The following is a 26,655-nucleotide window of genomic DNA, read 5'->3' as shown; positions in this document are numbered from 1 at the left end:
ACATCTCTGGATTTCACTGAATGAAATTTCATAAGCTTTGGGCAAATCTTTCGTAAGGCCACCCACACAGCAGCAAAATTGTTGGGAGCTCCTACCTGCAGAGTGGGATTGAGTTCCAGAGTAAGACCTTGAAATTCATGTCTCCATGTGAAATAGAGATCTGTGCTGCTGCTAAAGTCAATGGAGGTCTAGTTAAAACAACCAGCAGTACCTCCAGAAGGACCTGACCATCTAGTGGAGACTGGTTTCAGTCATCTAAACACAGGTATCTAGCATCAGTTTTAGGTAATGTGAATTTGGCCTGTAGCAGTCATTTAAGAAAAGTGTGGATCTCCTCTAAGTCCTTCGTCATCCCTCTTTGCCAAATGTAGATGTATTAGACATGCTGGAGTATCCAGTGGTACTGGTGGGGAGTGGTAGGGAATGATGGCAAGGCAGCTGTATCCCTCTTTCCAGGCTTGATTTAGTCACCCTCACTCCCAGTGTCTTTTCAGGTGGGTACCTAAGACCCCTGTGTGGTGCTAGCAAATGTAGTTAAAGCCAGGAGACAAACATTGCCCTCTAGAGTGGCAGCTGAAAGCCAGCAGGATCCCCTGAGAACTAGCTGGAGCTACCATTTGCATTTATTAGATCTGTATTGATTAAAATGGAAGGACATCTAGCTCACATAAAGTTGTCTAAATTTGAACAGGTTAGTTCTGAGCTGAATCTGACTTTTTCTATTTCTTCTATTTTGACCGGATATTATTCTAACTAGCAAGTAATGTTTTTCTAAAATATGCTCTAAAATACGCTTTATTTCCTGCTATAACACATTCTATGTTCTTTTTCTGAATATTATTATTATTTTTTTGCTTATTGTTCTTTAATAGCATACTCTCCAAAGATCACCTTCAAGTATAGCAAAATGAACTGCATCTGTGTCTGCCAGGGAAACAAAACATGACACAAAGACTCTGTTTGACTGGAAATCTGTTTACTATTCTGCACTGAAATTGGGCAGTGCAGAAGGGCCAAAAAATATCAGAAAAGCTTCTGTATTAAGTTAGTATAGTATCAAGTTTGAATAAAATATGAATCGTAATATGCAAAGAAGGCATTAGGCAGATAATGTAGTGTTATGAAAACACTCAGGACACATCTCTGCTTCACCTGTCTGGAAATGAGAGCAGGTAGAAACAGTCTTTTCCGTTACTCTCCGTGAGCACACTGCAGTACTGTCTGAGTGGGCATTGGCAGTAGGAATTCCTAAGAGCTAAATCTGTTGCAATATAACTTTGCAACAAGTATTTTATGGAGTGAACTGACTTCATCTTTCTCTTGGTCATAGCACTTTCCAGCACAGGAAAGCAGTGAGGATTATTTACTCCAATGATAGATAACACCAGTGGAATTTTATTGGGTAAGAACTGCAGGATCTGATGCATGGTACAAACTCAACAGATCTCTACAGGAGGAAACCCTGTAATTCACTGGAGATGGCAGGGAAGGCTTCCTTGGCATTACAAGAATTTTTGGAAAAGCCTTTTTCTTATGCAGTGAATCATTGGAATTTAAATGTGCTACCTGATCACTTTCCAAAATGTCCAAGGAACACAGATGGGAAAGTGTCTTCTTTTTTAAAAAGTTTGATATTTCTATACCGGGTGCTTGGGAGATGTGATGCAGGAATTGGTTTCACTTTTTCATTTTTAGGATGTTCTTGGTTTTATTTGCTTGCATTTGTCAGATATGCAAATAAATTGAATGAGAACAAATAAAGCAGTTAAATGCTTAGTGTCATTAAAGCTATTACTTTACAGGTAAGATGCAAATTTGTAAAGCTAAGTGTATGTGCAATAAAGGTCAGGACTTTCCAAAGGCATCTCTGTGATTTGGCTTACATGTTTTCAGAGTTCCATAAAGAAACAAACAAACGCAATCTTAATTTAGTGAAGTGATTTATAGTAACTTTCAAAGTGTTGTTCATATATCCGTCCCTGCTAGCAGCCAGGCAAGTTTTCACCTCCAATTCTGAACGTTGCAAGTCTTTACTGCTACTCTGGGCTCTGTAACACAGTTCATGTGGACTGACAGAGCCATTGCAGCTCCACCTCCATCTCCGCTGATTTTGATGTACCAGCTGCAATAATATTTCAAGTCAATCCCTGATTAGTTATGGGAAGGTCAGCTATTTCTGACTGGCCTCGCCCAGACGGAGAAACAGAATGAAGCTGTGCCATCAGTGTCCTAAAATAGATGGCCCTTTTCATCTGTCAGTCTTGAGTCAGCCACATGGAACACAAATTAGGAGACACAAATCAGCTCACAGGGCATTGAGAAACACAGGGAGAAAGTCAAGCAAGGAGGAACTTCTTCAAACATGAGCTGTATTCTCCAAACTTTCTAGTCATTTGCACAATAATTTTCTTTTACAATTTCTTCTTCAGTAATTTTAAAAAAATACTTGCATTTTTTTTAAGATAACTTTGATAATGAAACTGAGTGTAGGAATATTTTTTGGAGGTTTCTTTGCAGCTCTAGGGGTTTTGCTTTTTTTGGTGGCGTTTGGAACTGATTATTGGCTTCTTGCTACGGAAATAGGAAAATGTTCAAAAGCACCAGAAGATATTGGGGTTAGTATGGATTTTATTTGTAATGGGAATTATATATTGGTTGTTTCTTGGATGTATTTATTTTGTAAAAATATACTTCAGTAGGAACTTTTGATCATGTTCATTTTGGCCGTCTGGAAATCTGCTGCTTCAAAACAAGGCTACTTCAAAACCTCTTTTAAGCAATTATTATCAACTCCAAAAATAATTTGTCTTTTGTGATACAACTTCTGTGATATGACAGTCTTTCAAAGGAAATGTAACTATATAGATGTACTATAGCTAACCTTCATGCAGTCTATGATTCATTGTGGTGGTATTATTTTTTACCTAAACATCTAAGTTCATGTGAATTTGATTCTTTCAGGTAGCTGAAAAAGGGTATGGGATTTTTATTTATTTATTTATTTATTTATTTATTTATTTATTTATTTATTTATTTATTTATTTTTATTTATTTATTTTTTCCATAGGGAGAGAAGGCCACTTTCCATCATGAAGGTTTCTTCTGGAGGTGCTGGTTTAGTGGAAAAGTAGTAGAACATAACTCCAGCATGTGGAAGTTCTGGTACAGTAAGTAACTCTTTTCCTTTGTTGCTATCTACAGTAGTTTGATTTCAAAGTTCTTTTTTTCTTCTTCTTTTTTTTTTTTTTTCTGAGTGGTTGTGAATCACTCAGTTTCATTTGGCTTCTTTAGTTCTTCAGCTATCTTTAAATAAATTTAAAAGTGACAAACACTTTCATAATTTGTACTAAAGGAATCCCCAGGACATAATCATACATGTCTAAGTATCACTTTATTCATCAGGTGTTACATTATTCTTCTCCTTTGTTATTCTTCTCCTGTGAAGACAGTCTGTGAGAGCCGGGGCTGTTCAGCCTGAAGAAGAGAAGGCTCAGGAGTGACCTTATTGAAGCTTTTCAGTACCTAAAGGGCACTTACAAAAAAGATGGAGAACAACGTTTTGCTCGGGCAGACAGTGACAGGACAAGGGGAAATGGTTTCAAACTAAAAGAGGGAAGTTTTAGATTAGATGTTAGGAGGAATTTTTTCACTCACAAGGTGCTGAGTCCCTGGCACAGGTTGCCCAGAGAAGCTGTGGATGCCCCATCCCTGGAGGTGCTCAAGGCCAGGCTGGATGGGGCTTTGAGCAACCTGGTCTGGTGGGAGGTGTCCCTGCTCATGGCAGGGGGTTTGGAGTTGGAGATCTTTAAGGTCCCTTCCAACCCAAGACATTCTATGATCCTAGGATATAGTTCTATGTTATACCTGTCCTGTTAAGTCTGAGTCCCTTCTTATCAGGACAGTCTCTTGCTTTTTGTTGTTAATAGTCTTAATTGTTAATTGTTTATGTCTGTAACGTTGGAAAAAGATCCTTGTGGTTAGGATGGTCTGTGAGTTTTTGCCTGCACTATTTTTCCAGCTAGTTCTATGAGTAGCTTAAGGAGGGCACGAGCAATTCGATGGTGAGAACTGTGTCATCCACATCCTCTCCAGAAAAATCTCTCTTCTAGTTGCACGGATGACGTGTTTTCTTTCACTACATGCCAGGATTCTGGAAGATAGTGAGTTTTTTGCCACCAGATTTTCCAATGAAGAAGAGACTGAGCAAAACTTCTACTGTGTTTGACCCTACTCGTGATATACAGCACTCCCTCTCCTTATTGAGAGATTTCCACAATTCTTGTGAAAAGCAGGTGCCATCATACCATTTTGACTTCAATATCCATATTTTTCTAAATATGTTGGTTGGTCTTAGGTGGCAAATGTAATATTCACTGTAGTTAATTTCCCCTTGTTCTTTATCTGGAGAATTCTGCAGTCAGGAATATGAAATGTGAAGGTGATTTAAACTATAGAAAGCCTTTACCCTTTGCAAAGAATGTTTTTATAAGCATTTAATAAAAAAAGGTGAAATAACACTTCTCTGGAGGTATTGATTCCATAGTATGAACTCATAGTTGTTGGGAATGTAAAATTTCTGACGATGCTCGGTATTTGTCATTATCTTTTCACAAGAGAAAAATTAATTTCCTGTTTTTGTTGTTGTTTGTTTGTTTTGGTGGGATATGCAGTAATGAGAGAGAAATAATTAACCTTCACAAGAGAAAAGAACGTATTCATATAAAAGCATACATAGGCATTGCATATAAATTGCAGTGTACCAGACCCTTCCCTCAAGAGAGGCTTCTTTACTGTTCCTGTAGTACAAATCTGAGCTGCCCTTTAAGGAATATCCTTGGCTGAATATCAAGGCTGGTATCTATTACCAACGCAAAATCCACTGTAGAGCTACTGCCTGGGAAGGAACCTGGAATCTTGACCTATGAAACTCAGTTTACCTATTTGAAAAACAGGCACAAAATATTGTATTTCTAAGGCATTAATCTTTTTCTCTCTTTTTCTTTCTTTTTCTTTTAGCCAACCAGTCACCTTCTAAGAACTGTACACATGCATACCTCTCACCATTTCCTCATATCCGAGATGAACACAACTCAACCTCCTATGACTCTGCAGTCAGTAAGTATTTTTTTTGGCTGCAAATGGATACAATGCCTATAGTTTCAAGAAAACAATTTGGATGCTTCAGTACAAAACAGCATTATCACTCCACACAGTTTAATTTGCAGAGTTTTGGTGTTTCATACTCCTCGTACTTTTACAACACACATATTTAAGACACTATTTAGCAAAGCACATAAATGAATGCATAGCTTTAAGTATAATGGCAGAATGAAAATCATTTCTAAAAACAGAAACATTTCTTTTTAGTGAATCATTTTTTTTTCATACAGAAAAAGTATCTTCCTTGGGCTGAATGCATTAAACAAATACTTCTTCTCATATATCCCAATTAAACTATTTCTTGTTAAATAAATAACCACATGTGGAATTATATTGCTCTTTTACTTTATGAGAAGGGAAAAGAGGGGCCTTGATACCGTCTAAGTTTATTCAACTAACTCAGATATACTGCACCAAGTACTGGAGGTGCCAGCTTCTCTCCACTAACACCATAGGAAGTTGCAGCGCTAAAATTAGTTTGAACAGTGTGTGCCATACATGAATAATGTAGACCAAGAGTGTAGCAATGTGCAATCTTGTTTTGTAAATTAAGTTATTTTTGAAAATATATATATATTCTATAACATTTCAAAATACTTGATATCTTAAACTGAGATATTAACACTGAGAAACTATAGTGTAGTAACAGACATACATATGTATATGTAAAATACACAGAATCGAAAACCTTATACTTGAATAATGCCTGGAAAGCTCTGTTTTTACTACTCCACTTAAAAAATTGGTCACATTTAATCAGATCAAGGGCTTTATGCAAATGTATTTGAAAATATTGCTTCTGATGCCTATTTCATGTGACTTTTTAAATAACCTGTGATGTGGGGATGCTGCATGTCTCCAAGCCTGCTGACTCAATGACTTAAGTGATCCCTGAAGCTGTAATTATACCTTTGCTGACTTTGAAGTGTCTTCAGAATCCATTTTTTATGCTGCAGACATGAAAAAGAAGTTGGACTGGTAACAGTTCTGTTAATCTTCAGAAATTATGAACTGTTTGTCCAGGAAGAATTAATACCTCACCATTCAGAGTCAGAGATCTAATCTGTAACTTCGAAGCACATCTAGAACAGTTTATCTTTCCATTTGAAAGTGACGAGTCATCTTCTCGTAATAATCTAGACAGAGTTTGTATTCCACCATTCACTCATACATTCACAAAAGATCTTCAAATCATATTGCATGATTACACAGAAGTGGACAAACAAAGAATAAAGAAATGAGAAGGAACATCATCAAAAGTTTAATTAATTTCAGTTAATGTTTGCCAAAAGAACCACTGCTCAAATATAATTTTCCTATCTATATTTTATATTACAAGATTAAAAATAGACAGAACTGTACTATAGATGCTGGCCCAGGTAGAGTATATTCAGAGCCATTCCTGCTGTATAAATAGATACAGTTGGATTGCTTTGGAGCTTATTAAAACTGGAGACTTTTTTTTTTTTTTTTTTTTTTATGCCACCAGTTCATTTTCAGCATCTAGAGCAGGTATACTTGTTCAAGAATCTTCCACAACTTTTTATTAAGAATGTTATATCATCATCTCTTCTGTTAGTTCAAAATTCATTCCTCTTCTAGTGTACTTCAACAGTCCTGCCTGTGATATGTGGCAAACAGGCTTTTAAAACCTCACTGAATCTGCAGTTACTAAATTAAGTAATACTAGAAAGTTGTTGTCTTTCTGATTCACAGTGGAGGAAATGCTTCTCTGAATTAGTCAGTGGAGAAAGCCCTCCATCTGATTTCATGCAAAAAAATATTTTGTCAGCTATTTGAACATTGACTTGGCTGCATCTAATACCTTCTGTCAGCAAAACATAGAACAAAAGGGCACTATCAAAAGATTAGGGTTCTCATTTCTTTTTTTTTTTTTGGTTTTGCTACTGTATCTTGATACAGTATTTCCTTTTTCATGGCTTATAGCTTTCTCAAAAGTTATACTTTGGGGGATAAAAAAAATAATAATCCACCACTCCTGGTCCTTTCAGAAAGATTTTTCACCACATTTTTCGTAAGACCTCCAAGTCATATTTTAATTTGGAATGGATAAGAAGAAATATTTTGTCATCTGAAAAATAGTTTGCTGAAAAATAAACAGTTGAATAAAAAGCTTTAAACTTCATTAGAGAAATCACGTGTGGATGTACAACACAATTTTCTAAAAATCTCTAACTTCATGTTAACAGAACTGTTACTTTCTGAACAAGCAAAGGCATACACCTTCTTTTACAGACAGCTCAGCTTTAAGAGACTACGAGAACTTGTCAGAGCAAATTGGATTTAATTACAGACCCTAGTGAAAACACAACTGTGGTTTGTAGCTGGAGTGCCATGTTACCATCCAGCTAGGATGGCTCAGGCAAAAATAAGTTTCCTGAGGACTATAAAATCTCTGATAATTTTTGAGTGGAGTGACTGAATGAAGTCCTCTGTTGACATTTGCTTTGGCTTTAGTATCTGTAAGAATGTGCCTCAGAGTTTTTCTGGGCCATGGCCATAATTCAAAAAAGGCTTGATCTATCCTCTCTTAGTTTATTTAGATATTTTTGTGTGTTGGTTTTAAGGTGTTTGATAGTTCCCAGAAAAACTCAAACTCTGAAGACCTTGAAGTTTAGTGTGTTAGTATGCTTTACACAAAAGGCCTGGTTCATCCTCTTACAGAAACCTAGACTATGAGTTCTTGCTGTGAAGAGTTATAGCCTTAGATGGAAATGTGAAGACAGAAAAGCCTACAGTGATGCTGACATTGGGGATTCAAATGCATGTTTTATTGTCTCAGATTTCCTTTCATCATTACTGTCAGATACATGATCAGCTTGGAAGGGTGGGTTAGTACTGTTTTGAAATTGCAGCTTTCTGTATCTTAATCACAAGTACTACGGCTTTGTTCATTCATTGGTTTTGTTAAGCATCTTGGTGGATCACCTACCTGCAGTGTAAAGTGCAGTCTACAGCTGTGCTAGCCATCATTTATAGTTATGCACTTAAACAAATTTGCAGGCCATGTCATTTATCTTAGCCTGAAATAGACATCTAAATGAAGTCAGGGAAGCCTGACTCTAGTGACTTTCTGTGATGTTACAATGTTTTATAGTGACAGCTATTACAATGTGCAGCTATTAAGAGGACAGACAGCACCTCATTGTGTCACCAGCAGATTCATTTATATGATGATTCACAAACATATGTGCAACAGACTACAACCTAGGAATAATAATTTAAAAAAAATAACCCATACAATAAAAGTACCAGAATAGTAACCTTTATTTATTTTATTCTAAATATTTTATTCTAAAATAAGCATACTTATATATACATTTTTATAATTGTAATTATATTACTTAAATAATATTTTTTTGCAAGCTAGATTAATTCATGGTATCACATCACTGGATTACTTAACATAGATATTCAATGACTATCATACTTTTATAAAACTCTCTTTTACTGTACAAAGTCCTTACTCATACAAATAGTACCATATTGCAACAGTGAGATAATTCCTAAGAAAAAGAAGTATAAGATCTATCACTTAATCAAGTCATCAATTAAAAAATAAATTAAAAAAAAAATGCAAGTTTATTTGGAAATATGCAGTAGTTTCTTAACTGTTGTAAATTGCCCCAGCAACTTCTGAGGTTAAATTAGAAGCAATTTAATGGGGCTGCACTGACACATCAGTTTAATACTCTGATTTGTAGCTGCTAGTACTTTTTTTTTCCTGACCATTTGTATCTTATTTTGTCCAGTACTGGGCACATTGCCAGCATTTGAAGTAGTGCCTAATATAATGTGGAATACAGAATGTTTATAGGACTGAAGAGAAGTTCTGGTTCAGCAACTATTACACCTAAATTGGTGTGATCAAATTTATTGGCAGGTTTGTTGCTGGGCTGAAATTAACCTAAAGTAATCTAGGAAATATCAGCAATGAAATCTGAAAATAATAACTGTATAGTGAGATGCTAGAGTTAGCCTATTTTTAGGGCAAAAAATGCTGTTATGTAATACGGTCACATAATTGCCTGTGAGAGGTTGTAATACAGTACATTTACTAAGGAAGAACTCCCCAGCCACTGAGCAGTGATAAAGCAAGAAGTATTTAAAAAAGCAATGTATTCATAATGTGAATATTGTATTTATTTTACTGTTAAGGTTATTTGAAAAAAAAAAAAAAAGATTATTACTACTAAGGGATAATAAAGGGTACTGAGTGAAACTGATAAAAGTTTTGCAAGGTTTATTGTGTTGCTAGATGTGTCTCAGGTGCTGCTGCTGAGAGCTGTGATCACATTTGCAGTTGTTTATCTGCAGAGAAGATACTTTAGATATAGAACAGTTCAGGCATTTTACCTTTCATTGTATTTTATATCGGTAGTGGCATTTTGATGCCTCTTGTCAAAATCATTTTGATATCACTTCAATTAAATAGAGAGGTAAAAAAGATATTCTGAAATGCACTATTTAGCCAAATCAAAGGAAAGGTTAGGTTCACTTTAGGACCTGAGTTTGTAGGTGAAAAATCACGTCATTTTAATGATTCTTTGTAATGTTTATGAAGCACTGAACTCACACATACTTCAAAAAGATGTTCAGCTTTGTAGGACTTAATAATTCTTGTTCAATATTGATTTTTATTTTTATATATATATATATATTATTATTTTTTTGTATGCCATAGGAAATGTATGGGCCAAGTCTTTTACATGGCTAAGAATTTGAAGGACTTGAAGTTGGCAAGGGCAATAAAGTATGTGGTGTGGTTTCATGAGTTTGGTGTTAACATCTCTAGTTTATAGATGGGTGTTGCGTTGTATTTAGTTAACCAGTTCCTGAATAGCCCATTATGGAGGTTTTGAGGTGTGCATTGCTACTACATAAAAAGTGTGTCTTTTAGGTGACATCATTGTGTAACTGTGTCAAATATATTATTACTTATTTCCATATCAAGCACCAGTAACATCAGAAAATATGAAACTGTGGCATCAGTTTCTAAACAGGGTTGGGATCTCCTATACAAGAAAAGGGAACTTTTGATATTTTTCAGTCCAAAATTCAGTCCCTTACATAAAATGTGATACTTAGCTGGTTTTCAAATGATGCAGAAGTCTCCAGAGGAATCTAGGTTAGTTAGTTAATCTAAGTTTCTCATTTAGGAGAAAACCAGGTGGAAAGGCAAAATCACAGGTCACGCAATTTGAAAGTAATATAATTCAGCTGCAATATTCTCATGGTATGTAGACGGAATGGTGCAGAGCTCAAAGACAAGCATTCTGGCTGTACTCCTGTTTTTCTCTAAGTACTATTTTATTTTTAGGCCTGCCTGTCACTACCAAGACAAATGTTGTACCCTGATGAAGGGACAGCTTACCAAGAGAAGTTACAGAACCTCTGTTTAGCACTCTTGCAACGTAGAGCAATGATATCTAAGGTTAACACTACAGATAGGTTTACCTCAGACTTTGCGGTAGCGCTTGTACTTTATTTCTTCCACTGCAGGAAATACTTGGAATAACACAAGTACTTGAGGTAGCTAATTCTGACATATCTGTAAGGTTCATTTACTTAGTGCCTGCTCTTTACAGAGGCAAGGACATTCCTTGTTTGGACCAGAACATGGGCTATCTTATGAACTGCAGGTGCAAACTTCTTTTAACTGAAAGGTGCAAACTTCTTTTAACATCTTGTGTATGTACACTGAACCACAGTTGAAACAGACTGCTTGGATCACAGTGTCATCCCTTTTATATAAAGAAGCATATTAAAAAATATATATATTATAAAGAATCATAATTCAAAACTGTCTTCAGTTGTTTTTTTATCTGCTAAAGATCTCCTCAATCCTAGAGCAGCAGAGTCTTTGACTTAAGAATTTCATCCTTAGGTAGGTTTATTTCAACCACCTCTTTTGTGTTCATCTGTTGATGCCAGCTAAGCTAGTGACTGCAATAGGGCTACACTGTAATTTTGAATGGTTAGCTCCACGGGAAGCGATCTTGCCCATCTAAACAGAGAAGGTAGGAGATGTGGTCTGGGTAAAAATGGTCTGAATATGAAATAAGTGAAGTCTTCTCTGCAGGAGAATGGTTGCATTTTAATTCCATTATTAAATAAAATGTCTAGATGCTCTTAGGGTGTTTATTTGGACTTGTGCCACAAATGGCCTTAATGACTTCCTGTCTTGTAGATTAAAAGGGGTAAATATTTGCATGAAAAGTCACAAATTTGAGAGCATTGAAGACTTTTTACCTGTCTTCTTCATTTTCTAATTGTTGTTTAATGATGGAGTTAGCTAGATAAACGAGTATTAGGATCATCAGAATATCTCCATGATTCTCTAGAGAAAATAATTACGTATAGAGGAATACAACGGAAGCTTATTTCAGGTGATAGCTAGGTCAAATCTGTATTTCATATATAATGCACAAAACAGTTACGCTGTTGGAGCAGAGAAACAGATTTTCTCTTGTATAGTCACAGAGAGGTTTAAATAGATTTTCATCAGGTACATTTGTACTCCATTTATGTTTAGTTTTCAGGAATATTTGAGGAAATCAAGCTTTTCTGGTAAAAGTTCACTAAAAACCGTCTTCAAAGTTCCTGTACAAAGAATATATAATGAAGCTGCACACTAATTTCGTAATGCTGGAGAAGCTTGTGTCCTCATCCATTCAGAAAATAGAAACAGTGCTATATAACTTCAGTGACTGACCATAATGATATTGAAGTAAGCTTTTTCAAGGTCCATTTTGGCCAATGTGTCCTATTATGTAGCATGACTTTGAAGTACCTTGGGCCATCCATGTAAAGGAGTTGGGTGGTTATAGGCTGATTTAGCAGTATTAGGTTTTAAATGAGGAAGTAATGTCCCATGGACTTGGGGACTGCGATGAAGCTTAGCAAAGTAGACCCATGAGTAAAATAATATGAAATTGCTTCAAATACCCAAGACCAAAGGACTTGAGAGATTTACCTTTCTAGGTCTCCATTCACTGTCCATTTGCATTAAGTGAATCATTTAACAATGTGTTTAACTTTAAACAGGTGCCTCAATCCCATAAGAATTAGAGTACTTAAAGCAGAACACACACTTAACTGATTTGCTGAACCACAGCCTTATCTCTTACCTGCTATTTTCATATTTATTTGTTTATGTGGAAGGAAGCCTTGTATTGGATATGAACCAAAACACAGTTTTAGCCCTTCTGCCAACTACTTTCAGACACATTCATCTTCCCTGTGCCCAAATCTGCTGATCACTGTGGCAGAAAATTATGTCTGTGAATCTTTGCCTAGATTAAAAAGGTTGTTATTTAAAAAGTGTGTCTAATGTGATGTGGTGAATGTGATCTAGCTAATACATTTACAGGGTTTAGGTAGGCAAGATGATGTATACTTTAACATGAGTTAAGCTGGTCAAGTTGAAAACTATAAATTTTTGAAACACATTAGTGGGAAACACAAACTGATAATGTCTAGCGCACCTTTGGTCTTTAGATGAGAGCAAACCAGAATTATTCCAAGCTGGCTTTAGCAGCCTGAATGGATTTGAAACTTTCAGGAGTTGAACCAGTATAATAGTTGCTTAGTTGTGTTTTGCTATAACAGTAAGTAGGTGCTGTCAAATGATAAGTGGCAGTTTCTTTTGTGACTCACTTTTTCTGACATGCCAGCTGGCTTATATGCTTTCTCTCAGTTGGGTGGAAATGTTTTTAACTGACTGAATTGTCAGTGCTTCAAGATTTTCAGATCTGACGATGGAGATCTTTGCAACTCATAATTTTACTAATGGGTTGTGTTAATGTACCAATTTTTAAATTCATGGGAGAAATTTATGTCACTCTTGTAGCATTTGTAAAATGATGACTTTGTTAAATGGATGTGCAATTAACCAGCTAAAAAATAATTGTTAGAAAGACTCTTTTGGCCAGAGTATGTCACAAAACTCTCGGCTCATTTATCACCAGCTGCATCCATTAATTCAGCACTGCTTGGCACTGTCTAACAGGGACTTCTGAAACATCACATTTTAAATTTAATAAAATACAGAGAGCATTAGAGCAGGAATAGGCTGTTTAAAAAAAAATGTGTTTTTTTTTTTTTTTTTTTTCAGTTTACATTTCTGAGTTGCACTTCTTTCCTGCTTAAATTTCCTTGTATTGAATATACTATATGTAAGGAGAATTATCCACTAGTAAATTATAGAGAACTCAAAGATTGCTTTTGGTGAGAGGTTCTGAGCACTAATAATGTCAAAATGTTAGAATTCTCTGCTTCTCCCAGTCAATTTTGGTAACACAATTATATCCAGTCAGTCCAATCATTTACTCCAAAGTATCATTGCTACACCTTTGGTGCACCATTTTCTAAAAAGCATAAATTTGCTATGTTGCAAGTCACTGTCTAAATATTAAGCATATAGACTTCATTCATGGTAACTTACATCTTATTTTCCGTGATCATCAGATAAGAACTGGGGTCCAAACCTACTTCGATCCACATGATATATAAGGTGCACACACAATGGAAAGAATGTTTGGTTTGTTAATAAGGAAAGTGAAAAGAGAAGAGGAAAGGAAAAAGTATTGTTAGCCAAATGCGTCACTTGATTAACTTCTAAAAAGTGTTGTGTGCTTTTTTCTTTCTTCCCTTTCTCCAGTTTATCGAGGTTTCTGGACAGTTCTTATGCTCCTGGGAGTGCTCACTATTGTGGTGGCTAGTTTCTTCATCATCTGTGCAGCTCCTTTTGCCAGCCACATTCTGTACAAAGCAGGAGGAGGCTTTTACATCATTGCTGGTGGGTATACTGTTTGCTCAGTCAATTAAAGCTATTAGAATAGAAAAGATATGAGGTATTTCACCCCATTTTCTGTGACAAAAATTATACTAATCATGGGTAAAAGAAAGAAAAAGTGCATACCTCTGTCCTTTGGCTTTTGGAGCGCCTGCCTTGGAGACAATTCTTTCCACAGTTATTTAGTCATAAAGCCATTCAAAAAGCTACCTTTTGATTAAGATAAAAACAACAAAAAAAATCTATGACCATTCATGGAATCACTTTGCAATTTCAAACTAATTATTTAGCAGGAAAAGGAATGCATATTTAGGGATGCTGCCTTGAAGGACTCTCAAGGGCTTTAGCTAAGAAGAGGTTTTTTAATCAGTGGCACAAAAGCAATGAAGATGGTAATGGTAGACTCTAAAGAAGTTGCAAGACACAGCACATTCACGTGACAAGAATAGGAGACATTTTTTTATGTGATTGGAATGCACAAAATAGCTGTCAAATGTAAGTAAGTGGAAGCTCTAAACCTCTGTGAATGAAACATAGTTAATAACTGAATTAACCTCTTTCCTCATAACCCACATATAATCATAGAATCATACAATCATTCAGGTTGGAAAAGACCACCAAGATCACCTAGTCCAACTTTTAACTTAGTATTGATAAGTCCACCACTAAATCCTGCTACTAAATTCTGTGCGTTTCTTGAAGACCTCCAGGAATGGTGACTCAACCACTTCCCTGAGTAGCATATTTCAGTGCCACACAACCCCTTCAGTAAAGAAATTTCTCCTGATATTCAACCTAAACCTGCCCTGGTGCAACTTGATGTCATTTTACCTCATTGTACCACTTTGTGCTTGGGAGAAGAGCCCAACCCCCACCTCACTACCACCTCCTTTGAGGTAATTGTATGGCACAATAAGGTCTCTCCTAAGCCTTCTTTTCTCCAAGCTAGACAACCCCAGCTGCCTCAGCTGTTCCTCATAAGACTTGTTCTCTAGACCCTTCACCAGCTTCATTGCCCTAATGGCTTGATATGAGTTATATATATGCAAATATGTAGGATGCATCCTTCCAGGATTCAGCTGATTTGACCAGCTTTTTGGGACACTGTTCTGTTAATCTTTAAGAGTCTGGGAAGATGTGTAAGATAGAAATTGGACAGGATATAAATGATAATATGTGCTCAATCACCATTCTAAATTGTATACAGCCTGGTGAGAGTCAGTTCTAAGAGCAGGATTGTGCTATGGAGCAGAGCACCCATGCCAAAATCAAAAGGCCCGGGCTCTCTTTCTGCTTCCCTTATTGATCTGCTGATACTGCTTACCCACTTCACCTTGGAGTTCTGCATACACAGGCTAATAATGATTGTAATTTACTTGTAAAGGACCTTCAGCAAAGTGTGGGGTGTATTTTATATTGTTGCTGAAAAAAATCCTGAATGTTTGCATTTGCTCCCTTGAGGATTACTCTTCCCCACTTTTAAAAGACATGAAAAAAATATTCATAATCTGTTGGAAATTCTAAGGTTGTTCTGGCAATGATTTGTAGGTTAAAAGCCCATGAAAGTCATGCTCTTTTTCTGCATTTGTAATCTGTAAAAATCTCTGCTGTCTCTAGAAAGTGGCAGAGACAGTTTGAGAGGAAATGGGAAAGCACCAGGATCTAGCAGGGAGCCCTCTGAAGTGTGTTTTTTTCCACCATGGGTCACTTCATTCACCCCATTTTAGGCAAGTGAAAGTTAGATCCCCAGGTCCGGGCTAGTCACCCTTGGCTTCCCTAAGAGGTCTGCTGGAAGCAATGACACTGATTAACAGTCAAAATGAAGTAAGAAGTCCCCAGCTGGCAATTCATTTCATCTTGAAGGAGGGGCCTAAGATAGCTCAGATAAATTCTCTATAGAGTCATAGAATCATCTAGGTTGAAAAAGACCTTCAAGATCACCTGCTCTCAATCCAACCTACTGAATCCCATCACTAGACCTCGTCCCTTAGTGCCACGTCCATGTGTTTCTTAAACACCTCCAGGGATGTGGACTCCACCACTTCTCTGGGCAGCCTGTTCCTATGTTTGACAACTCCCTCTCTGAAGAAATTCTTCCTAATGTCCAATACTTCCCCTGGCACAACTTATTTATCATTTGTCACATAAGAAATCAAGTACCTTTGGGCTTGGCAAGGTTATGGAAAAGATTCTCCTGGAAGCAATGTCACGGCACATGCAAAACAAAGAGGTGATCCAAGACAGCCATCATGGCTTCACCAAGGGCAAATAGTGCCTGAACAGTGTGGTGGCTTTCCATGATGGAGTGACTGCATCAGTTGACAAAGGAAGACCAATTAATGTCATCTACCTGGACTTCTGCAAGTCCTTTGACATACTCCCACATGACATCCTGATCTCCAAATTGGAGAAATATGAATTTGGTGGGTGGACCATTCAGTGGATAAGGAATTGGCTTGAAGGTTACACTCAGAGAGTGGTGGTCAATGGATCTATGTCCAAGTAGAGGCTGGTGACAAGTGGTGTACAGGGGTCTGTCCTTGGACCAGTACAGTTATAGAGTAGAATCATAGAATATCCTGAGTTGGAAGTTTTTAGATTTTTGAAGTTAAGTGAGTGTTATTAACCCTGTATATGACAATGGGCCTGTCTCTTTGCCCCTCTCACCCTTTGAATCTGTATAGCAGATGTTCTTTAAGGGAAATCCTGACTTTTACTATGCATATACTTAGTATCTTTCAGCTTCAGCACTATTCTCAACCACAGATTCAGAGCAGGGCTGTTATATGTTACCATTTTTGTTGTTGAAAAGGAAGGATATTTAGCAAAATCCTGTTGTGATTTCCCAAAAGCTGGTGGTTGTAACAGAATACTGGACCCTGCAGCCACTAGGACAGCACAAGACATTTTGGCTTGGTTATGGGGACCAAGTTCCTGACTGAGGAGCTATCATCAGGAACTATCCTGAATGAGGAACTGCATCTACTCCCAGTCACACCAGTAGAGCTGAGCTGCTCGAGGAAGGTACTTACTGTAAATATCATTATCCTGTTCAACATTTTAGCTCACTCACAAAACCAAAACCAAAAGCTCTTCTCACAAGTCAGTATACCCACACAGCCAATGTGTCCACGCTATTTCGCTGCCAACATGCAAGTGGCAGTAATACTAGGGAGTATATTAGGCTTCTGAGAAAGAAGTCAGTCACCATAGCTTTTCTGTAGAAGACTGAAAGCAGAAGATAGGAAGATCAGCCATTTTCCTACTTTTGCACTTTAAAGAAGAATGCTAGATGAATCAATTTTAATACCCACTATTGGATTGTATTGCTTTGCAACCTTAACTAACAAACTAGGTAGCAGTTAAAAACTTTGCCTCAAATTAAGAAAAAGCTTGTAGCATAATCTGTTGTCCGATCTTAGGGTTCAGAAAGCAGGTGATGAGGTTATTGTAAATGAGATTCAAGTCAACTAGTTATCCATCCTAAAGCTGTGTTTTGTCTAAACCGGGACTTGTCCAAAGCATTTGAAACTGTCCTGCACAACATCTCTGTCTCTAAATTGGAAAGATATTGGATTTGGTGTTGTTCAGGACCAGGTTAGATGAAGCTCTGAGCATCCTGATCTAGTGGGTGGCATCCCTGCCTATGGCAGGGGAGTTGGAGTTAGATGATCTTTAAGGTTCCTTCCAACCCAAGCCATTCTATGATTCTATGACTGAAGATCTTTCTGCCAGCACCACTAATCCCCATGTGGATGAACTGGAAGAGGTTATACTCCAAGGGCCAAGGGAGCCTCAGCAGGTTCTCCAGAGCATCCCAGATCTGAGCCCCAGAAAATCAGTAAATGTACCTAAAGAGCAGTTCTGATGTCTGATCTGTGGCAGGGTCGCACATCTGCCTTTTGCTCATCCCGATATTTAAGAAAGGTTGGACTAGGTGATCTTAGAGGTCTTCTCCAACCTGAATGATACTATGATTCTGTGATTCTAACGGCTTCAAGCTTCTCCTCTTAAGTGGTGCCTCTGAAGTACTACAAATGGAGAGGCAGACACAATTATTAGTATCTCTTGGAAACTTATTGACCAGCAACTTTCCATATTAAGCTTTCAAGTTTCACCCAAGTTTACAGGTGAAACATGTGCTATGCTTGTGAGGAAAAAGTGCCTATCAGTTTAACAATACCACAGTCAATGAGTCGAGCAGTCTCTTTGCAAGCTCACCTCCATGTCTTCAGCCTTAGAGGATGGAACAAGACCAGCTAAGGTAGCGCAAAATGTAAGAAGCCCTGTAATTTCTTCAAATGTCATAGGAAAAGAAGGGGAAACTGCCATAAAATAATCACCTTGGGCAACCTTCAATAAAAATTCAGATTATCCCAGGCCTCTTCCTGCAAGATGTCTGGATGTTACTTAAAACTTTCATTTCGTACTGATGTCAGGCAAGCAAGACCTCACGATGTGCACAGAGCATTACAGAATCACACCCTTGTGAAGACGCAAGATTAGAAATATGACTTCTGCTTCCTGCCAAAAGAGTGAAAAAGCTGATATTTTAATTCTAGCTCCTAGATGAGGACAAAATCTGTCTTCAGAGATATGTGTGCCAACTACCATAACTCTAAAGTGGGATCCTCTGCAAATACTTTAGAGTTGAATGTAAACCATATTTTTTAAAGTAAAGGTCACAAGAGGCCAAGGTAGGTGGAAGTATCTATAATAAGGACAAGGACAGAAAAATGCAATTGAAAAGAAAAAATATATATACACAGACATGCAAGTTTTCCTCAAGTGAGAGAAAGAGTTCTAAACTTTTAGGCAGAAGTAAAAAGCTCACATCATTCTTTCTAGGACCTTTTGTCTTCATGTCTGCATAGTAAAAGATTCATGCCATAAACAGCCATTCACCATTGACAAGTGAAAGGCATTTATACGTGGGAAGAATAAGTACTAAAGGCCAGCAAACTGCCTCTTGAATTCATAGACATTTCTAAAGGTTCTGTATTCTTTTTCCTCTGCAATATGCACAAGTATTTGTTTGAAAGAAATTCAAAAGAATAAATGCAAAAGACAGAAAAGAGTGACCTCAGAGAAGTCCATGTCTTATCACATTGCACAGAGCTGTGTATCAAACATGTGTGTTCTTAAAAAAATGCAAAATGGGAAAAAAAAAGAAAGAAAAAGGAGGAGGAGGGAAGTATTTATTTGTCTTAATCTCTCTCAGACATACTTCATGTTCTAGGAATAATTTCCCCCATCATTCCTGATTCATGCAACTGCTATTTTATTTTATACTCACTAAAAGGCAAGGGCAAATGGACATCCACATGCTATGAAAAAGGTCTAAATGCTGAAAATGTAGAAATACATCATAGTATACATTGTTTCTAAAAATATCTGCTTCATGAAATTCTGGAGGGTTTTTTTGTTTGTTTGTTTTTTAATCTCAGTGATTTTGACTGGAAGCTTGGCCATGGGAGTTCATGATATTCATGATAGATAGTAAGTACAAGAGTGCAGAAACAGATTTCCCAGAATAAATATATATTCATTTTAGCATATTCTCCTTCATAATGAATGGAGTTTCCTATCACAGTTATAATGGATGCTTTCTCAACTCTATTGGCGTGACTAATATTTTGGAGGAAAGAGACAAGCTGGTGAGGCAAACTTGTTGATGCAGAAGGAGGATGGAATAGCAGTAGTTATATAAATAGAAGGATTCTCCCTGTTGCCTTCCACAAGCAGTACAAACTTTAAGAAAATACTCTTCAGCAATAAAAAGCCTAACTCTCATCTCCACATTTACATGGTCATTGCCAATGCTTCTGAGTTGCCAGTATTTCAGTGACTCTACTGGATTCTTCAGAATCAAGTCTAAATCTTGTGACTGGGGTGATGTAAAGACATAGTAATTTTTAACTTTTTGCAATAAATGATTTTTCTTCAAAAAATACTCTGTTCTCTACACATAAACTGAGGCGGGCAGAAAGAGGAGACTCGGGGGGGGATCTCATCGATGTGTATATATACCTGAAGAGTGGGTGCAATGGAGACTGAGCCAGGATCTTCTTGCTGGTGCTCAGTGACAGGACAAGAGGTCACAGACAGAAACGCAGGAAGTTCTGTCTAAACATAAGGAGACACTTCTTGCTGTGAGGGTGACTGAGCCCTGAGGGTGGCTGCCCAGAAAGGCTGTGGGGTCTCCTCCTTGGAGGCCTTCCAAAGCTGCCTGGAGATGGGCCTGGGCAGCCTGTGCTGGGTGGCTCTGCTGGAGCACATCTTGGACCTGGTGGCCTCTGGAGGGCCCTGCCAGCATAAGCCTGTGGTGCTGTGATTCTGTGATTTTGGAGATTTTTTTTTTTTTTTTTTTTGAGCTACTTTAAAACACTTAAGCAGACCACAATAGACAACTGTTTAGTAAGATTTTGTTATGTCTTCAATCAGATGACTTTACTTTGGTTTAAAGTATGATCCAGTGAATGGTAACCCACAAACCAGTATAAATAACAAAGGCAGAATATTGCAGAAGTAGTGTAGATGTATGCACAAGGTAGCAAGATGGAGAGATAGAAGACAGATAGATGTGTGTTTATTAGCAACTCTGCTTATGTTAAGCAAATTTGCCTTAGCTTTGAGGAGCAAAACTCCTTTGAAAGCCAGAACAGAATGTGAATACTTAGAACCTCTGAATATCAGATTTATTTTTTTTTCTATGCTTCATTTTTCTTTCTACAAAACAGCTTTTGATCTACATTTTTGTAAACTGCATACAAAGTTCTGACTGTAAATCCACATGTCTATTGCAGTTCATAATGTGTAGTCCAAATTAATATCTTGTGGTCTGTAAAAAATAACTTGCATATTATATGCATCTGAATCTTACATGCTACTCAGCCCACTGAACAAAGTGTTCTGTTCTTGATACTGCTTTTATTTCAAACCTTTCTTGAACAGCTAGCATCTCACTGTTTTATTAAAATGAGACAATGCAAACAGACATGGAGACATCCTCTGAAGAGAAACGTAATTCTTTTAGAATCTAACAAGCAGATAAATATTCAAGCCATAGTAACCATTCATTAAGCTCATAACTTGCCTTTGAATCTGGTGTTTTGATGCAATCAGTGTTGATGCCACGAGGAAAAACCCTTTAAGTCAAAGAGACTTGCACATGTGCTTAAATTTAAGCACAACCTGAAGTGCTTAATGGATAGGAAGGAACCAATGCCTCTGGCCCTAAACATCAAACATTTTCAGCAGATGCATTAGTGATAATAGAAGTATATGATCTGCTTCCCTGCTCTCACTACTGCTTCTAATGTACTCTAACATCTCAGGAAACAAGACCAAACAGACAAAACAGGTCAGCGTATGAAAAAATGTTTCTCTGTTTTTCTTTTTCTCTGTGTTACCATTTACAACATAGAGGAGACTCTGTATACTACCCTGCAAGTGCTTAACTCCCACGAAATCATAACTCTGTGAAAATTAGAAAAGATGGGCATTAACGAATGAAATCCTATTGGATCGATGGGACTTGGTCAGTTTTTATTTAGTCTGATTCTGCTGCTAAGGACATTTCTTGAACACTCTGAACAGTATACCTACTAATTAGCCTCCATTAGCAGGTAGTCAGAACCCTTAAATACTCTTTTTAGTGCCTTAATTAACTAAGAAGGTTTACATGTTCTCCCTTTCTTTTTCTTCTGTTTTAAAGATGGACATTTATCTCTGGCATACATTTCTTCAGCAAATTTCCATACCCAAGAATTTGATACAGGCCCAAGTTAGCAGCTTGCTGTGACATCACCTGATGGATTTTAACTTAGCTGAAGTTGTTTTACCACTCGCAGAACTGCTTGCTATTTTGCACCTACATGGAGCTGTCTCTAGTTTAACTAGAGGTTGCTTCAGACTGCCTGAGGAGCAAGGGGTTCCCATTTTGAAATTAAAGCACCTCTGAAAGACTCTTGCTTTAATGCTTCTGACTAACTGGGCTGCTTAGCTTTGTGTCTGGCCAGGGTGCCTGCCAGAGGTCAAAAGCATTCCAGATGTGCAAGGCCTGGTTATACTTACCTGCTGCTGTAGTAAGGGAATATACACCACTACTTTCTGTAATTATTATTCTTCTGGATTAAATTTGCTCTAATGTAGAGAATAAAATAAATAGAAGACTTTGTACATTTCAAATTAAACAGTCACAGCTATCTGATGAAGCAAATTCCAGTGTTCATGTGGATTTTACCATGTTATCAATGTATCTTTCCAAATATTTGTGTTGATTCTAATTTTCCTATGTTGCCTACATTATCTGTTATCATTATACCTTCTGTTACAGGAATCTTCTGCTCAATTTGACTTATATTTGGAGATTCTTCAATTTAATTTCTTATTTTGTTTATATCTGGCCCTGAGGTGATCCTTCTCTCTGATTGTTTCACCAGCTGTGTGTTTAATACAATTGCAGCACTAAATTCCATCAAAATTGAGTTTTGTGTAGGTAAAATACTTTCAAATTTGAATTTATGTCTTTTAGAGTTTAGTTTTTGTTTGTTTGTTTGTTTTGTTTTGTTTTAATAACTTCATTAGGAATTCAAGCCTGCACAAAAAATGTAATCCTGGAAGTATATTAGTATATTTCATAGACAGGAAATCCTTTGGGATTTTCAGTCACTTTTTGATTATGCCTCAGGTTAACTACTTCAGTTCATTTTTTTGGCTGGCTTCAAAAGGTAGCGTTCATAAACATTGAGTTGTGAGCTTTCACCTGTCAGATGTTCAGGATGTCCAGAATGTAAACCTATTACATTCTGACAATAAAGCAACAACAAAAATGTCAACAGGTCACCAATTTAAATTGCTGCAGCTAACCTGTCTGATTTTGCCCAAAGCAAATGAGAGAATGATGATAGGAGTTGCTTCCTGGTAAGTGGGTAGCAATGGCAGGGCAAGAGGTGGTGAGGCAGCATCTTAGCAGGGGGATAAGGAAAGGCAACCATGAAAGGGTACCAGGACAGCTGGGTCTGGAGGCAAATACCTCTCCATGGGTACTTACAAAGAGCATTTGTGGGTTTTGTCACAAGTGTCACATTTGTTCAAGGTTGCAATGTAAACATTTAGAGACCTCAAATATCTTTGACTTGTACTCTGCTGCTCTGCAGCCTGTAGGTTCAAGTTTGGCAATAAGTGCTCCCAGAAGTATTTCACTGGCTTATGGTTTTAACGAGGTACCTAAGCATCATGGCAGGAAAATATAAGTGGTGTCCCCCTAATATTTTAGTGTTGGAATAGATAACCCTGCTGCTTGTAACTGTGCTATGACAGCTGGAGCTCAGGGAGCATGTGGGTACAGGCTGGAGCATGCAAAAAATTCAGACTTGTGCCCTCAGCTTTCCAGTGGATTTTCTGCTAGAGCATCTGTGCTGCAGGCTTGCATTTCTTAAGTGTTCCTCTTACTAAAATAAAGAGGAACATTCCTCTAAACTAAAATAAATTATCAGGCATGTGACTGATACTTAGGAAAGCACTTTATTCTTATATCTCCTTCTGGTGTATAGTAACAAAGAGATTAACAAAGTTTGTAAGGACATGTGCTCCCATTGCTATCATGTGTAAACAATCCAAAGGCCTTTCAGAGGAGTGGTTGGGAAAATGCTGTGAATTATGTGGTGGATTACTTCCAGGAAACTGTTCTGTATAATCTGAGGTTAATACTAATAGCCTGCTTCATAGTAGTTAATACTAATAGCCTGCAACTTCTTTTCTAATGTGGAAGATTTAAATGGAATACATTTGAATTTTTCTGCAAAATACTTGAGTAGAATACTCTGAATATTCTAAACCATGCCCTTTTCATTTAGGGAAAAAAAAAAAAAAGCAAAATGTAGAGAGGTGAAGACAGTAGAAAGATTTCGCATCCCTTCCTCCTTTTCATACCTCATCCAGAAGCCTGTGATAGGAACAGTATCAGAGTTTGGGAAGCAAACGTAGAATTTGTTTTCTGGATCATATCATATCTCCCCTTTCTTCCTCCCTTTCTTCCTCCCCTGGCCCCTGAATTCAAAACAGTGAGTTTTGTCCCTAAACACACCCATGTTTCGGTCTGCCCACCAAAAATAGATATATCCTTTGTCATGGGAATATGACTTTCAGTCAAATCAGAAGCAAAGTGGGGACAAAGCTTGTCAGAGAAAGCCAAAGGCAAAAAATATCCAGTGGTTGCTGACTGTGCTTTGCAGAGGGGGCCACAAGTATGGATGTGCTTCTAGGTATTATTGTATAACCAGTAAGTACACCCAGTGTTTGTCTCACACTGTCGTTAAAACCTGATGTTTCTTTTCCAGGTGTCTTGTTCTCACTCGTAGTTGTGATGTATGTCATCTGGGTCCAGGCGGTGGCTGATCTGGAAAACTACACAAACATGAAAAAATTGGATTGCCCAGACTTTGCTGTTTATGTACGCTATGGCTGGTCTTTTATGCTGGCTCCAATAGGAGTATTTTTTGCATTGTTAGCAGGAATGCTATTCTTGTTGGTAGGGCGTGCCATTTATTTACGCTCAGACTAGTCATATACTGAAGGGAATACAGGAAACCTAGCAAAATTTCATTCACAATTTTATACATTATTACTGTTATGGCAATCCTAAGTATGCAGGCACACTTCTGGAATTTCTTCTGTTATTTGTTGAAGGCTGATGGATGCAAAACTCAATACAGGAAGAAATCACCCTTAGTCCTAGCTAGTTGCTTTTAATTCTTTAGAAAGTACACATGTGGTTCACCATAGTGTACTACTAGCAGCATTTTTGCAGTTTTGCAAACAGAGGAAGGCAAAAATATTCTGCAACTGAAAGCCCAATGTGAAATGGGCCAAATCAACATTTTATACATTTCTTAACATGTGTCTTGTGCTTCTGCTTGTGGAGAATGGTAAAAGATGGAGGGAAAATAAACATTCAAATGCAGTAATTCAATCTACCTCCTCTCCTGTTTTCCACTACTTGCCTTAGCTTTGATACAAGCAAACTTATCTGCACTTTATAAAAATAGAGTGCAGTTGTTCATGCAGAGTCCATGGGAAGAGGGTATGGGAGAAGACAATTACAGTGAACAGCGATTTGGTGCTAGTCTGTACATGTAAAAGCTTAACTACTTCTGTTATGTGTTTCTCCTTTCTGTATGCATTTGAAAGCTGTATACCTCTATATTCTGAAATCTGTGTTTGTTGCATGATTCTGTAGGCCAAAATGCCATATTTTATTCACTAGTTAAAGTTATGCCAAAACTGTATTTTGAATTAATATTTTAATCAAGTTTTAACCAGTTTATTCTGAATGGAATAATTGGCTCCTCCTCCCTGAAGCATTTTCTTGGTTGTGTAAAATGCTTTTTTTTTTTGTTTGTTTTTTAATCATAAAAAATGTTTATTATGAAGATAATACCTACCACATGAAAATGTATGTTTAATGTGGCCATCATTTTTCTTAAATATTAAAAATCTACATTACAGACCAAATCCATCCTGGCTACTAGTGGATCCTGGCTTTTCCCAAGGAAAGCAATGACACTAGCAAATAAAGCAGGGGAGGAGGATTTGGTTCTGTATTGTAGGAGTGACTGGTTCTTGGAGTGTGTGTTTGTGTGTGTGTATGTGTGTGCGTGTAAGATGGGGTGAGGATGAGGCTGTATGCATGATATGGAAAAGATGGAGTGGAGTTTTAACAATGGGGAAACTTGGTTTGTCTGGCATTGGGCCCAAGCTGAAATTAAATCCATCTGAGAGTGTGTTCATTTTCACTTTGTAACTCAATGCAGAGTAGCTTGAGACTGATGGGGAAAAATAAAGACTGCATGTTGGTTTCCTCTTGTTCGTAATGCTTAATTCCACAGCTGTTATGAATACTAAAAGCATCACTAAAAGGCAGGAAAGGAGTGCCCACCTAGAAGATGTGGTAGGCTAGATTGGATGTTTCTTCCATTTCAGGAGCTTTTGTGATTGGAAGATTTCCAGCCTTCCCCTGCTACTTATTTATTTTTCCATCATCAAGATTAGCTTTATACAATATAGAACAGGAAGATGGCAAGGGCAGGGGGTAGAAGAGTATGGGGCTATGATGTTTGGAATAATTACCAAATCATAAAAATATTTTTATTGGCAGCTAACATGGTGTTTTTAATTACTTTGTCAGAGAGTATGATGGGTGAATTTTAACCAAATATTCATAAACTTATATGTGAACTCCATATAAATGATAGCCATCCGGAGAACATTAGGGTTACACAATAATGCCCTTGGTTAATCAGGAAAGGCTGAAATTAACCCTGCCCCTTGTGCATATGGTATTATATTCCTGCCCTTAATTACACAATCACATACTGTTTCTCAAATAATACAATCTGTTGGTATTTACCCCCTTTACAGCCTAGGATACTCACTGGTAATTGGGGAGGTAAATTCAATAATCAGCAGTCATTTGGCTAGGTACCCCTCCCAAACCCTGTCTGGCTCTCTGTGGGGGAGAGCCCTTCTCCACAAGAGCTTAGAGGGGGCAATACGCTTGAGCCACTTTCTTGCAACTTTTAGAAGCTGGAGGAATCGAGAGGTGCCTCAGAGCTGGACTTCTTCCAGAAACCTAACCATGTGCGCAGCAGCAACTAATAAACCCTGCAAGGAAT

At 37.4% G+C, this 26,655-nt stretch overlaps 1 protein-coding gene across 1 annotated transcript; it reads left to right on the top strand.

Annotated features, from left to right (window-relative positions):
- The first annotated feature begins 2,311 nt into the window (after positions 1-2,311).
- On the top strand, positions 2,312-26,390 carry TMEM182 (transmembrane protein 182). Its single transcript, XM_082758427.1, has 5 exons — positions 2,312-2,615; positions 3,068-3,167; positions 5,017-5,115; positions 13,844-13,981; positions 24,322-26,390. Exons 1-5 carry the CDS (start codon positions 2,475-2,477, stop codon positions 24,543-24,545), a joined length of 702 nt encoding a protein of 233 aa, XP_082614553.1. The 5' UTR covers positions 2,312-2,474; the 3' UTR covers positions 24,546-26,390.
- The last annotated feature ends 265 nt before the right edge of the window (positions 26,391-26,655 follow it).

The sequence above is a fragment of the Aythya marila genome, assembly GCF_965140915.1.
Source record: "Aythya marila genome assembly, chromosome: 1".
NCBI lineage: Eukaryota > Metazoa > Chordata > Aves > Anseriformes > Anatidae > Aythya > Aythya marila.
Note: the sequence above shows the minus strand (reverse complement) of the source record. Positions and strands in the feature narration are given on the sequence as shown.

What these genes read in the sequence shown, in the direction of transcription:
- TMEM182 (XM_082758427.1), top strand. Translation starts at nt 2,475, where the DNA reads ATGAAACTGAGTGTAGGAATATTTTTTGGAGGTTTCTTTGCAGCTCTA. An exon ending in CATGTGGAAGTTCTGGTACA is followed by an intron (nt 3,168 to 5,016) that starts GTAAGTAACTCT and finishes TTTTTCTTTTAG; the next exon opens with CCAACCAGTCACCTTCTAAG. An exon ending in CTCCTATGACTCTGCAGTCA is followed by an intron (nt 5,116 to 13,843) that starts GTAAGTATTTTT and finishes CCCTTTCTCCAG; the next exon opens with TTTATCGAGGTTTCTGGACA.